Consider the following 14,678-nt stretch of genomic DNA (forward strand, 5'->3'; position numbering starts at 1 on the left):
GGAGCGCCGGGCGTATGACGTGTACGGGGAGCCGGGCGGGGAGCCGGGGTGGGGGCGGAGGAGAAGGAAGCCGGAAGTGGGTCGGCCCCGGGTCGGTCCGGGCGTTGCGGGATCAGGGCCTGGGATCTGTCGGCCCCGGGCAGCTGAGGAGCCCTTGACCCGGCGGAGCGGCGCCATCCCGGCCCTGAGGCCTGCCGACCGGTGAGGAACGGGGCCGGCGGGGGCAGGGTCCTCTCGGCGCAGGTCGCACCTCGGGAGCGCATCTCCCAGTCCCCGATCTCTGCGGCCCGGCGGGGCCTCCGCACCTCGGAACCCCCCGGCCTAGAACCGGGGTTCGGGTCTCCTCACCGGCAGCCGATCCTCGGCCCTCGGCCCCTCCTCCCTGTCTGTCCGGACCCCACCGGCCTCCTCCCCAGCAGCCCCATCTCGGGGACCCGCTCCCCGCCCCCCGAGTCCCTCGGCTCCCGTCCCCGCCCCCTGAGTCCTCTTGTCCCCGCACCCCGAGTCCCTCAGCCTCCCCATCGCCACCCGAGTCCTCTTGTCCCCGCACCCCGAGTCCCTCGGCTCCCGTCCGCACCCCGAGTCCTCCCGTCCCCGCACCCCGAGTCCCTCGGCTCCCGTCCGCACCCGGAGTCCTCCCGTCCCCGCACCCCGAGTCCCTCGGCTCCCGTCCGCACCCCGAGTCCTCCCGTCCCCGCACCCCGAGTCCCTCGGCTCCCGTCCGCACCCCCCCGAGTCCTCTTGTCCCCACACCCCGAGTCCCTCGGCTCCCGTCCGCACCCCGAGTCCCTCGGCCTCCCCATCGCCCCCCGAGTCCTCCCGTCCCCGCCCCCCGACGTCGGCTGACGGCCCTGCACCGTCTCCCGCGACAGGCAGACACCGAGCAGCAACCCGGAGCGGCGGCGGGCGGCCCCGGGCATGTACGCCCCCGGAGGCGCAGGGCTGCCCGGCGGGCGGCGGCGGCGGAGCCCGGGAGGCAGCGCTCTGCCCAAGCAGCCGGAGCGGAGCCTGGCCTCGGCCCTGCCGGGCGCCCTGTCCATCACGGCGCTGTGCACCGCCCTCGCCGAGCCCGCCTGGCTGCACATCCACGGCGGCACCTGTTCCCGCCAGGAGCTGGGGGTCTCCGACGTGCTGGGCTACGTGCACCCCGACCTCCTGAAAGGTGAGGGCGCTGCGTGCCGGGGAGCAAGCGGGGACAGCGGGGCGGGCGCTGGGCCTGGGGTTCGTGCTCATCAGGTTACTCTGTTTGGGGTCCGGCCTTTCGCTAATTCTAAGGTTATTCGCCAAGCACCCACTCTTGGCGCCATGCTAATCCGGACCGCTGCTGTTTTAGGATTCTGCCAGAGGAAGGGCGCTGTACACGGAGAAAAGATAAAGGTGCTAGGCGTCCCGATTAGCTGCCGCCTTCTACGGAACCTGCGGGATACAGGAAGGCTTCTTTGGAGCAGGCGGATCAACGGAGAGAGCAGGAGGCTTTTAATATGACAAAAACTTAGAAGATATTTTAGAGTTTTGAGTGCATTTTTATTAGAGAACAAGAGAGTCTGGCATTTAACTAGCAGTCAGCTACATTGCCTCTCTCCCTAAGACAGTTGGAATTTGGCTGGTAGAACCATTACAAGTGTGCGTGAGGTAAGTCATGCCTCCTGGGAGGTAGGCAGAGGAAAGGAAAAAGGGGCTGTTCTCTTTCCTGGACACAGGGGAAGGTCAGGGCCTACATCCTTCCCCATGGATAGGTTCTTCCTGCTTGTGGCTGTTCCTTGGCCATTGCTGTCTGGACACTATAGGTGCTGGCTAACAGGAGGGGTGGTCGCTCCTTGGCCACTGCTGTCTGGACACTCTAGGTGCTGGCTAACTGGAGAGGTCGCCGCTCCTTGGCCACTGCTGTCTGGACACTCTAGGTGCCGGCTAACGGGAGAGGTGTCCGCTTCTTGGACACTTCTGTCTGGACACTCTAGGTGCCGGCTAACGGGAGAGGTGGCCGCTCCTTGGTCACTGCTGTCTGGATACTCTAGATGCCAGCTAACGGGAGAGTCGGGAGTGGTGCTCTCACAGAAGAAGGTGAGGAGCCAGAAGGCCTGTGATTGCTTCTCCTTTCTCTTTTCTCGAACCTGTTGGTTTTTTGGTACCCAGTCGGCCTTTGGACAGGTTCCTGGCTGGCGCAAACGGTTTTCACTTGACTCTTAACCTAGAGGTTGGAACGCACCCAGCAACGTCACAGAAGAAAGGCCTAGCAGTCTGTTTCTATAAAGATTATAGCCGATAAAACCCTATGGAGTAGTTCTATTCTGTAACACGCACGCAACCATGAGTTGGAATGCATTCGACAGCAGTGGGTTTGGGTTTTTTTTGAGGGGTTGGGCCTTTGGATACATGATACCCTGTACTGACCCTAAGGGTATAGAAATCTAGGGTATGCCCCATCTCAGGAGGGAGCAGGGCTGAGGAGCACAGAGAGGATGCTTCCAGAGTGGGAACAGACCCTGTCAGGTGACGGGGAGCAGGGAGGGCTGGCAGGTGGTGGAGCACTGCTGTATATTTCTCAGCCCTGTGTTTGAGTGCCGGGCACTGCTGAGCACTCTCTATGCCTGTTTTTGGCTTATCCTAAGCAACGTCTTTGTTTAGTAAGTACTGACTCGATGGCAATGGGTTTTTTTGGTTTGGTTATCATCCCAAGGAATCCTGGTGGTGCAGTGGTTAAGCACTCAGCTGATGACCAAAAGGTTGGAGGTTCAAACTCACTAGCTGCTCCGTAAGAGAAAGAGGTGGCAGTCTGCTTCCATAAAGATTACAGCCTTAGAAACCCTGTGGGACAATTCTACTCTGTCCTAGAGGATCGCCGTGAGTCGAAATGGCAGTGGGTTTGGTTTGATCTGATCGTCACCCCCACTTCGCACAGGACCCTGGCTTAGGGAGATTAGGTAACTTACCTAAGGGCCCACGACTAAGTGGCGTCAGACTCCAAAGCCCATACGCTTTCCACCACACTTCAGGGCCTCACAGGTTTCTCTGTCCTTCAGCCAGAGCTGCCCAAGGCTTATCATTCCCTCATTCTAGTCCCCCAGCTGTTACTCTTGGGGCCTTGTGGGCTTTAGCAAACGCAGGCCAGCTCAAAAGATTCCGTCCTGAGTTCTTCTGCTCCCTTGGGCCCAGGTCCAGAGATATCCTTGGACCTCTAGGGGCCCAAAGCTGGGGGAGCCTCAGTAATCATGCCTTCTGAGCCCAGACCCCTTTCTGCCTGTCACGTGTGGCTAGCAGAGGGCAGCACTGCCAGCAGCCTCAGGAGGCATATGTGGAGAATGAGGAAGTTTGGGATGTGGAGTCAGGTGAATGGTAATTGGCAACAAGCTACCAGATGATCAGGTGGCTTCCAGGGAGGGCCCGTGTGCCTGAAGGTGGTGACTGATGCAGCCAGCACTTCCAGGTCCAGCAGGCCTGTCTCCCAAGGCAGCTCATCTAGGACCATTGGCAACTGTGGTGGTGGCCTGGCCAGGCAGTAAAGGGCCCTGGTGGACTCCTGTGTCAAGCCTGTCTGGAAGCTGAACAAGTCTCAGTGGGAGAGGTTAAGTCAGAGGACCAGCGGGTGCTGGGAGGGATTGGGGCAGGTGGACATTCCCTGCGTTCATCAGGAAGTGCCTCTAGCTCACAGGGACTGTGGTGAGGAGAGAGGGAGAAGAGATGAGATGGGGGGGCTGGGGCGCGGTGGAACTAGTGGGAAGCCACCTCAGCCTTCCTGGCTCAGCGTGGTTGGGTTGGGTGGAGTTAGAGCAGTGGACAGGAGGCAGGAAGAGCCCAGGGCCTTCAAAACAGACCTGGCCCAGGGGTGACTCACCAGTGACCTCGGGCAAAGTCAGTTCCTGGGGATCCTATTACAGCAGCCACTGCCTTCCCTGATGACTGGAGGGGACAGTCACACAGTGTTTACCAAAATAAACTGGCCGGAGCACGTTGGGAGGGTCGGAGGTGCTGCAGATGACCCCACTGGTTTGAATTTCAAATCTGGCCCCTGCCCCACCTGCCATTTCTCTCTCACAAAGAAAATAATAACATGTAAGGTTTGGGTTTTTGGTTTTTTTGCTCTGTCTGGTAATCTCTTCAAGGGAACAGACATCCATTGCCCGCCTGGCATACTGCTGTCTGGGAGGGGAGGAGAGAGAGACGTTGAGATACTGTGGACAGGAGAGCCGGGCTCTGAGTGTGTCTAGGACAGCTCGGCCTGTCCCTTCCGTGTGCTGTGAGATCCCCCACGATGTGCTGTAGAGCAGGCTCCCAGGGTATCAGCTAGCATCACCCCAGGGGAAGTTTACATTTGACGTCTCCATTTGACCTGATAGTTTACTCACAGCTTTGGAGTGGAGAAAGGCCGCTGCCATCGAGTGGATCCAGCTCATAGGGACCCTGTAGGACAGAGTGGAACTGCCCCACAGAGTTTCCAAGGCTGTGTAATCTTTACGAAAATGGGCTGTCACATCTTCCTCCCATGGAGCGGCTGGTGGGTTCGAATTGCAGACCTTTTGGTTAGCAATCGAGCGCTTTAACCAGTGTACCACCAGGGCTCCGGAGGAAGGCTGTCAGGTTGGAACAAGCCTCCTCTACCACGTTCTCACCCTGGTGGGGCAGCTGCGTAGTCTGGTTTGAGCGGGCTCCCCTGGCCCGTGTTGGCAGACGTGTGGCTGAGGAAGTCTCGGTCTAAGAAAGGCAGGAATGCCAGAAGTGGTGCTGCTGGGGCCAGCTGAAAGCGGCCCTGGTCTCAGCGCAGAGCTGACAGTCTGCTCCCTCGCTGTGGGCCCTCCACTGCTCCTCCTCGAGCTCCCTGTAGTTGATGGAAGGTGAGGGAACGGGCCGAGGGAAGCTGAGTAACCTGCTCAGGGTTACACACAGTCCCTGGTAGGCCTCGTGCCTTCTGCTGGCGGCCCACCCTGCTCCCCAGGGCCAGGCTCTGACAGCGCAGAAGCCCCTTTGCAAGCCTCTGGTACTGTCGTCCCAGTAGGAGCACTTTTAACTGCTTAACGACCCGGACCTTCTCCCTGAAAGAGATTGCCTGCTTCCAGCTGTCCCCTTAGTGAGCTCGTGGCTCCCCGGACCTTCTCCCTGAAAGAGATTCCCTGCTTCCAGCTGTCCCCTTAGTGAGCTCGTGGCTCCGACAGCATTCCTGAGCTTTGGACCCCTCATTCTAATTTGATTCTCCCCGTTGGCTAACTCTGCGCTGGGCGGTTCCGAGCAGCCCGGGGCAGGACAGTCTGGCTGTGCACTGTGTGGCCTGGAGGAGGTGGCCTAACCTCTAGAGGCTCCGCCCCCTGGCCGGGGCTGTGCCCAGAGGCCCCTGAGGGTAGCGAAGGCGAAGTCAGCATCTGACTGACCTGCAGGCAAAGGCCGCCCCAGGAGGAGGTGCTGGACGCTGCTCGCAGGTTTGCCTGTGGGGAGGGGCGGTCGGGCAGCTAGAAGGGGAGGAATGTCCTCTCGGGTTTTTTCACCATGTGCATGTCTCCTTTATTGATTGTGAGACATAACGCACATGCCAAAACGCAAACCAGTTGCAGGTGAGCGGATTTCGACTCCTGGCGACCCCGTACGTGTCAGAGTAGAGCTGTGCCCTAGAGTTTCCCTGTCTGTGGTCCTTTGGAAGCAGACCACCAGGCCTTTCTTCCAAGGTGCTTCTGGGTGGTTTCAAACTGCAAACCTTTTGGTTAGTAACCGTCTGTACCGCCAGGGACTCCATAACACGCACAGAAGTGAGCGTAACACACATACGCATCAAACGAGCATCCTGGTGCTAACACCTAACCTCAGAAACAGAATGCCGCCAGGATTTTTAAGACAAAAGGCCAAACCAGCTGCTATCGATTCCTCATGTAGTGCTTTTTCAGTTAAAACTAGTTGTTAAATTAAAGCTTAGTGAGTTTTTCAGAAACACGATTAAAGCGGCCCTCGGTGATGCTTGTTGCCGCAGGCAGGACGGCACGTGACCTAAGCCCTGAGCTCTGTCTCTGCCGGGTTATTCTTGGAGGCACTAGAAGAAGGTTTGCACTCCCGCCCTGCCCTGCCACGTGGACCTCAAGGAGCACTATCTCAGAGAACTTTTCAACAATATTCCAAAGACCCTGTCTCCTGGAGCTTTTGTTTCAACGAGGCTTGGTGGGTTTCTAGACTCTTTACCAGCCCACGACATTTTCTCAGGCCGTGCAGGGCTGGATTTAAGGGAAGACTGGCCGTGGTCGCTGGCAGGGCTAATTTACAGACAAGCCTCTTGGCAGTAGGCGATCCTCTAGGCTGGACGCGTGGGCAGATGGTCTGCAGATGGGAGCGTGACAGATGGCTCTAAGGGCAGCTTGGTGTGTGACCTGAAGCTGGACCAAGGCACAGGTGTCTTGTCTGGGCCCCACCAGCGTCTCCTGGTGAAGTCTGACTGTGAAGCAGGGTGTGTTCGGTGTCAGAGGTCTGGGGCCTCTTGTATCTGGGCTGGTTCTCCAATGTGGGAGGCTGGCTTCTGATGGTTTGACTCTGCTTTGTTGGGTTCAGGTCCCTTCCCCAGGCTGCTTTCCTCAGCCCACCTCACTCTGAGGTCCTAGACCAGCGTTTCTGGAGTGTAGGGCTTGGGCCACCTGTTTGGGAGTTCTCTGGGCTGTTTTTAAAATCTGGATTCCTGGGCCTGCTCCAGACCGGTAGCTCAGAATTTCTAGGGGCTTGGGCTTGTGCTTACAGCCAGCACCCCAGATGAATCTGATGCTCACAAGGGCCCATAACCACCACCTATAGCCTTTCAGCCTGAGATCAAGATTTGGGTAAGGGGCCTAAGGCCTGAGTCTTGCCAGTCCTCTCTGAATTGGCACAAATCATTTGGTGACCCACGGCCTAAATGAGGAAGAGACTGTCAATGACTGGAATAAGGAGGAAATTAAGGCCCGTTTCCTACTTGTATTAAGGCTTAGAAAACGTCACAGTCTGGTTTCTTTTTGGATCAGCCTTTATTCTCTCTGTGTACCTCTGGCAGCCATGCAACTTTGCGTTGCTATCGAAGGATTGACAATGTTTGCCTAGTTGAAATGTAAAAAAAAAAATCATATTGGTATTAAAGTGTTGGAAGGAAATAGGGTTCTCGGTGCCTGGTGCACGTCCTCCTTCCATCATGATGCTGGGAACTCTGTGAACACCGGGTCTCCTGTTTCCACATCTTCCTTTTCTTTGGTTTACCCCATCATTTTGGTAGAGTGTGCACCCCTCAGTGGCTTTGCCCTCATCTTGGAAGTTACTTGGTGCTGTCCATTTCTGAGCTTTTTGAGCTTCTGTAGTGTGAATCTGGTTGCCTCTTAGTTTTTACCACTGCTGGCCTGCACTTCAGTTATCGGGTGTGCTGAGTCAGTCCAACTTCCCCCTTTGCTTTTCCAGTTCCCAGAATTTTGTTTTGCCCTTCCTCTCCTTGCATGGGTTTATGCCTTTAAAAAAAAAAAAAAAAACAAACTGTGGTTTTACAATAAAAGTTAAAAAATAAATAAATAAATAAAAGATGAAAAAGCCCAGGTGTTGGGTTGAGAGGAGGGATATGCATAAGATAATGTTGGAGAGAGTAGAACTGCCCCAGACTGATGACATTTTGGTTAGCAGCTGCTCTCTTAACCACTGTTGTCTCCAGGGCTCCATTTGTCTCTAGCGCCTTTAAAAAATGGGCTGGTATTGCATATCCAGTGCTTAACCTTACAGCCTAATGGTTCTCAACAGTGGTCCTTGAGATAGCAGCGTCAGCGTTTTCTGGGACATCTAAATTCATGGGTCCACCTCAGACCTACTGAATCAGAAACTCCCGGGGAAGAAACCGGAAACTGTTTTAACAAGCCCTGCAGGAGATTATAAGAAGCCCTGGTGGAGCAGTGGTGTAGCACTTGGCTGCTAACCAAATGGTGGTTGATTTGAACCCACCAGCTGTTCAACAGGAGAACGATGTGGTCGTCTGCTTCTGTGAAGATGACCACCTTGGAAACCCTGTGGGGAAGTTCTGCACTGTCTGATAGTATCACTATGAGTTGGAATTGACTCGATAGTAACCTTTTTTTTTTTCCTTTTATTTTTGTTACTGAAAGATTATATGCACACTTTAGTATACGAACCAAGGCTATAGTGTACTATTGCTTCGTGTACACCTGCAGCTCTTTGAAGAATTATACATTGTGCATTATTATATCTTTACGCACTTGCCAAATACAGTCGGTAGAGTTGTTTTTATAAATTAAAAAAAAATTCTGTGGTTTTAGTAGGGTTCGGGGAGGGAGCAAAAATAAATGTGGAAGTGCAGTCTACCATCTTTTGTGATTAGTTTAGTACTCCTTTGTAGTTACACATTTCTGTAAATTGCTCCTACTTCTTAGAACAAAAAGGGAATGAATGAGTGACTTGGTCAGGGTTCTTTAGAGACACAGACCAGTAAGGAGAGAACGTGTGTCTTAGGAGACGCCCACCGACATTATGGAAGGGGATCTGCTTCTCTTAAGGCCAACTGCTGTCGTCACATGTAAAAACTTCATAGCAACATCTAGACTCCAGTTTGACCAAAGAACTAGACTCTATAAGCCTAGCCAAATTGTGACATAAAATCCACTGTCCCGTGACTGAATGGAGACTCAACAGTAACCGACCTTGGGGCTTAGCCTTTCTGTTTGTCTTAGCTCCGAAGTCAATGGGCTTTTCCTCCCAGTCCAAAGCTTGCTTGAGCAGAATGAGTTAGGATGCCTGGTTAATTTTCAGGGTCTTTAAAAAGGGCTAGGAGAGCGTGGCAGCCACAAAGTAGACTCCTACACCTCAGTGAACCTTGTTGGAAAGAGAAGAGGGCTTGAGGTGTGTGGGACCAGTGGCCCAGGGCTCCTGGCTGCTGATGGGGAGGTTGTCCCACCTCCTCTGAAGGCCAGCTGGGAGCAGGAGCTAAGACAGCCTCCTCCAGTGCTCCCCGGGTAGTTGGTGACCTGGAAGGTTTGGTTCTCCCTGCACAGACTTCTGCATGAATCCCCAGAGCAGAAGCTAAGACAGCCTCCTCCAGTGCTCCCCGGGGAGTTGGTGACCCGGAAGGTTTGGTTCTCCCTGCACAGATTTCTGTATGAATCCCCAGAGCAGGAGCTAAGACAGCTTCCTCCAGTGCTCCCCAGATACCCGGGGCTGTGGAGGAGGGGGGACAAACCCCTTCCTGGGTAGTTGGTGGCCCTGAAGTTGTGGTTCTCCCCCTACAGACTTCTGCATGAATCCCCAGACAGTGCTGCTTCTGCGAGTCATTGCAGCCTTCTGCTTCCTGGGGATCCTGTGCAGCCTGTCTGCCTTCCTTCTGGATGTCTTTGGGCCCAAGCACCCAGCCCTGAAGATCACCCGTCGCTATGCCTTTGCCCACATCCTCACAGGTAACTCACGGCTGCCCACAGTGGGGAAGGAACTGGTGTAGGGCGGGCGCATGCTGCATGGAGTTGCAGGTGGGCACTGGGGTTTCTATGAGCAGACACTGTTCCAGGTGCTTACTTCAGCTCTAGCTTTTCACGGCATCTGGGTGCATTGGCAGCTCGCTTCAGTGAGCACATGTCCACTCGCCAGGACCCCAAACCCACTCAGCCCAGCTGTAGAGAGGTAATATTGTTAGAATACCATAAGGAATTCATGGCTGTCTAAAAACTGGATTTCAAGCTCAAGTGGGTGCATGGGCCCTACAGCCAGCAGGAAAGAGTCAAGGCGTTTCCCTGCGTGTCCCAGAGCGCACTGCCTCAGCAGGTTCTCCCCCCTCCCCCCCGCACCCCTCTGTGCTCTGCAGACCTGCCTATCTGGGCCTGCTGGTCTGTCTGACTGGTAGTGGTGTCAACTCCAGCTTCCAAACTGCTGCAATATCTGTTCCTCTCAAGTCCACAGCAGCATCCAGCAGCCTCAGTAATTCAGTATCCCAATTGTAAATTCCTAAGAGAGAATCTGACCCAGGTGGGGTAAGGCATCTGTCCCCAATCCCAGGTGTCCTACAAGACAGGTCCACCTCGTGGTCTGGGGCCAGGGAGGTTCTCTAAGAAGGGGAGTTGGGGAGAGAGCTGTGAGGGGCTCCTTGAGCGTCCTGGCATCAGGTGTCCTCCGTCCCCCAGTCCTGCAGTGTGCCACCGTCATCGGCTTTTCCTACTGGGCTTCTGAGCTCATCCTGGCCCAGCAGCAGCAGCACAAGAAGTACCACGGCTCCCAGGTCTACGTCACCTTTGCTGTTAGCTTCTACCTGGTGGCGGGGGCTGGTGGAGCCTCAATCCTGGCCACGGCAGCCAACCTCCTGCGCCACTACCCTACAGAGGAAGAGGAGCAGGCACTGGAGCTGCTGTCTGAGATGGAGGAGAACGAGCCCTACCCAGCAGAGTATGAGGTCATCAACCAGTTCCAGCCGCCCCCGGCCTACACGCCCTAATGCCAGCTGCTGGGGTTCTTCTCAGCTCCTCCCCCAACTGCAGCTCCGTTCACTCCCAGAGTTGTTCCTTTTCCCCAGCAGACCTCACTGGTAGCACCCCGAGCGTCTTCTCCCAGCCTTACCCAGGAGAGACTCTGCCTTTGGGTTGTTCATCTACCCCTGCTCCTGAAGCCGGGGTGCATGGATTTGGTGGGATGCACTATTCCCCACTTGCACCTTCCTCTCCCTCACGTTCAGTAATCATTACCAACTAGGGATGGTCATACAGCTTTCTCCCTTCATGGATCGTATCTTTGGGACTGGAACCCCTGCGGGACCACTGACAGTGCACAGTCCCAGATAGACGTGTCAGCGGGGTGCGAGGGAAAGGGGGTTGTGCACTGCAGGCTGGCTTCAGAAGGGTTAGTGTGTCTTCCACAGCCGTAGTTCTGGGCTGACCACCCTTTTCCTTCTCGGGGTGCCCCAGTACCAGGCCACCCACTCTGCGGAGTTCTCTGCACTTTAGTCTTTGGACTTGCTGTCACGTGTGTTCTTGTTTTATGGGGAGAACGAATTGCTATTGGTAAGCGGGGCAGTTGGTGTCCCCACCCTGCCCTTGCTTTGTGTGGCTGGAGCCCCAGCAAGGAGAGCAGGATGTGGCATGAGACTGAGGCCCTCTGGTGCCTACCACGGATCAGAGTGAAGGTGATAAAATCTTCCCAGCCCTTTCACCCTTTAAAATGGGGATGGTTTTAAAAGGAAAAAACAAAACCAAGCGGCAGCATTACTCTCTTTTTAAAATAGGGACAAGGCTGTTGTCATTTTCCAGAAACTTCTCCCGTTCCTTTTGGCTCTGCAATAGTTTGGGCCTGAGTTCCTCCCAAGCCCATGAGAGTTCCTCCTGAGCCTCCCCTAGCAGAATGCAGCCCTCTTCCCCTGCCCCTCCCTCCCCAGTGCCTGCAGTGCCCTGGGGCTTCCCTATGGAATCTAGAGCCCCGTTGCCCCCCCTAGGGGCTGAGGACTGTGTGGCCTGGCTGGCTGGCCAGCATGGTGCTCCTCAGGACCATGGCACTGAGATGTAACCTGGCTTCAGTTGAGGAACAGGGGCCACAGTGTGGCGGGGAAAACCACCACTCTCCACACGGGAACCACACCACTGGGACCCAATCGCCTGAGGCTTCAGAGCTGCCTGGTCAGACTAGCAGACCTGGCTGTGTGCTCAGGCTCAGCACGTCACCCAGACTGTAACCTGGGGCTACAGCTTGCTGCATGCCCCCTCCCCTTCTCGAATGTACTCTGGTCTTGCCACGTGCTACCAGCTCTTTCTTGCCCAGCCGTCACTCTGGTGACCCACATGTGGCTCGGAGTCTGACCAGATTGTCCACCCTGAGATCTGGGACATGAAAAGGGTGAAACTTGAGAGTCTTTCTGTGTGAGTTCAGAGGGCCAGACTGCCCTCGGTCAATTACTGGCTTTGGAATCTGTGTCCAGTGCTGAGCTGAGAAGGGGACAGATCCCAGCCACTCCCCACCCCTGAGGCCATGAGACAGTGAGACTGGAGAATGGATGCCACTGTCGAGCTGTGCTGGAAAGGGGCTGTCTTGTCATTCCAGTGTCCCTATCTGTCTTCAGCCAGACTGACAGCAGGCATCCGGACAGACAGGCTGGGAGGGTGGTGAAGGCATGGCCTCACACGAGTGAGCGGCTACCCAGAGTTCACTGCTATGGTGCCAGCACGTCCCAAGTGACTCTCACACTCCAAGACTTTCTCCTCAGCAAGAAAGACCGCTGTGTAACCCCAGAGCACAAAGCAAGGAGTATATTACGCTTGTCTTCTCTTAAGTATCCAGTTTGTCATCGGCAGGTTTCTGAGATGTGGCCAGCTCCCTCTGACCATGGGTGTCTGAGCAGGCAGGCCAGGAGACTGGGCGCTGAACCCGCATGCCAAAGTGACCGGTCATCTCATGAGGACTTGGACATGACCCTGTGGGCCGTTCCACGTGATTCGGAACCCACTTTTTATTACCTTCCTGTGCCTCTGGGCTTTCTCTTTCTCCATATCATCCTGACTTGGATAGTTTGTCATATAAATTCCCCTGGTTGTGTTTTGTTTTTTTTTTTCTAGAAAATAATTAAAAAACAAAAAAACAAACTACAAATAAGAATGTAAATGTCAATGGCTCACTGTCATTTTTCTGTCACGGTTTTCCTGATTTGGTTTATTCTCTTTTCAGAGAGAGCAGGAGAAATTGATGAGGATTGTAACTAATAAAAAGTTACTGCCTTTCCCCTAGAGAACAGGGGAATTGACGAGGCTTGTGCTTAATAAAAAGAAAGGAAGGATTTGCACGTGTCTCCTCCGTACACAGCCGTCACCTGCCTGAGCCCACTCATCCTGACAGCCTCAGAGTCCACAGCCAGGGCCCACAGTTAGGAACTGTCCATGGACAACTGCTGCCCAAGTCCTTGACTTCAGACCCTAGCACTTCTCTCTGCAGCCCTGCTTAGCTGCAGAGGCAAGAGCTGCTCCTGAGTGCCAGGCATCACAGGAAGACAGACACCTCTTTGGGGCCAGCCCTTGCAGAAGAAACTGCACTTCCTTTTGAAACCACAGGGAATGGTACTTACTGGGAGGGGCATGTGAGGGGGAGGTTTCCTGTGTGACTTCCAGAAAAGCTCCACAGGGTCAATGCCAGGCCCGGGGCATTCTTGCGTTCTCTACACTCATTCACACATTCAGCCCACACACTGAGCCCCAAATGTGTGTCAGGGTAAAGGCTTAGGGCTCCCTTTGGGGAGCAGCCCACTTAGGTGTTGTTTTTTTTCTTTTATTCCTGGAAAGAGTACACATCTTGAGAGCTGGGGGTGTGTTCTCATTTCAGACATTTATAGAGGTCACCTTGGGCTATGTAGAAAGAACTTTTGGGCTTTATGAGAGAAGTATGCCTGGCGAGGGGGGCCCGTCTCCAAGGATGTCCTGTGCCTAGTTGAGATGAGAGCTCACACTTGGCTCCATGAACAGGCAGGATGAGGTAAGTGGTCTGCTGGACATCTGGGGCAAGTGCTGTGGGTGCCAGGAGGGGAGGCTGCTTTTCACCTGAGTGATCTGAAAGGCTTTATGAGGTGGGCGTGGAGGTGGCAGGGAAATAGCAAGAGGAGAAACACAGCTGGTGGTGGGTGAGGAGCGCCCACCTAAGGCATTGGTCCTCACAGGAGTAGTAGGGAGCTCTGGAAGGATTTTGAGAAGGGAAGGGAGGGTCCCAGCTTTATTCAGTGATGATGGTTGATGTCAAGAATGGTCTGAAAAAGCGTCAGCCTAGAGGGGTTCAAGGAACCAAGGTAATTCAGCAGCTCACACGACAGGGTACGGGCTCTAAAGGGCAACAAGGAGAGGATCTTGGGGAATAGATGAGGTAGTTTCTTCTGGGTGGAGGGCGGTTTTCTTAAGATAACTGGAGAAGCTTTTCAGCTGATATCTAACCACAGATGTCAACACTAAGCCGCTGCGCTAATGGGACACAGGTTATGTGGGAAGACACATAGGAACTAATAAACGTGGTGATCCTTGTTTTCGAATAACCTAGAATCTGTTCCTCCCCTTGCAGGGTTTTTTGGTTGGTTCGTTTGGTGGGGGGAGTGATGTTTTAATGAGGCAGGAGTGCATGGAAGAAAGAAGACACCTCTTGGAATGGATCCACTTGAAGTGAAGGTACCCAGTTAGGGACACCGGTTTGAGAATTAAGACATCAGTTCCTCACTAAGCTGTCGGGGAAGTGCTAGGCTTTGTTGCTGGGGGCGGAAGTGAGGGTACAGATAAAGATTTCACTGGCTTCTTAGAACTGAAGAATATATGTTGGACTGGCTTGCCCACTCAGGTGAGTGGGAAAAAAAAGCAGTGAGTGGTGAGAGGCTTCATAAGATATTTAAGGAGAGAGACCCCTCAGCTCAACCATGTGTTGAAGGAGTTTGGTAATGAAAGAAGTTTCAAGGAGACAGCTATGGTTCCAAACCTTGTTTAAGGGACTGTCCAGGTCTCTCAGATTGGGGCCTTGAGGCCCCTGCAGCAAGCCCTGTTTGGAAGGTTCCTTGTCCTTCCTGTCTCTTTAGCAAAAATGCCAAGTAGCTCTGTAAAGGACCTTCTCAATGGTGAGGTCTGGTGTAGCCCAGATCCCACCCCTTGATGTCACCTTCCTCTAGAGGTTCTCTCACCTAGGTTTCTACTGCTGCCAACAGGAGTGTTTCCTTCTGGAATAACCTCAGGGTGTGTGTAGGTTTTGTTTTAATAAGGGGAATGGCA

The 14,678-nt window shown here is 54.4% G+C and overlaps 1 protein-coding gene across 1 annotated transcript; it reads left to right on the forward strand.

The window, feature by feature from the left end:
- The first annotated feature begins 54 nt into the window (after positions 1-54).
- Positions 55-12,742, forward strand: TMEM127 (transmembrane protein 127). The gene is made up of 4 exons (XM_049857294.1): positions 55-201; positions 873-1,162; positions 9,213-9,377; positions 10,095-12,742. The coding sequence occupies exons 2-4, from the start codon at positions 919-921 to the stop codon at positions 10,400-10,402; spliced, it is 717 nt and encodes a 238-aa protein (XP_049713251.1). The 5' UTR covers positions 55-201; positions 873-918; the 3' UTR covers positions 10,403-12,742.
- The last annotated feature ends 1,936 nt before the right edge of the window (positions 12,743-14,678 follow it).

This window comes from Elephas maximus, chromosome 17 (genome assembly GCF_024166365.1).
Source record: "Elephas maximus indicus isolate mEleMax1 chromosome 17, mEleMax1 primary haplotype, whole genome shotgun sequence".
Lineage (NCBI taxonomy): Eukaryota > Metazoa > Chordata > Mammalia > Proboscidea > Elephantidae > Elephas > Elephas maximus.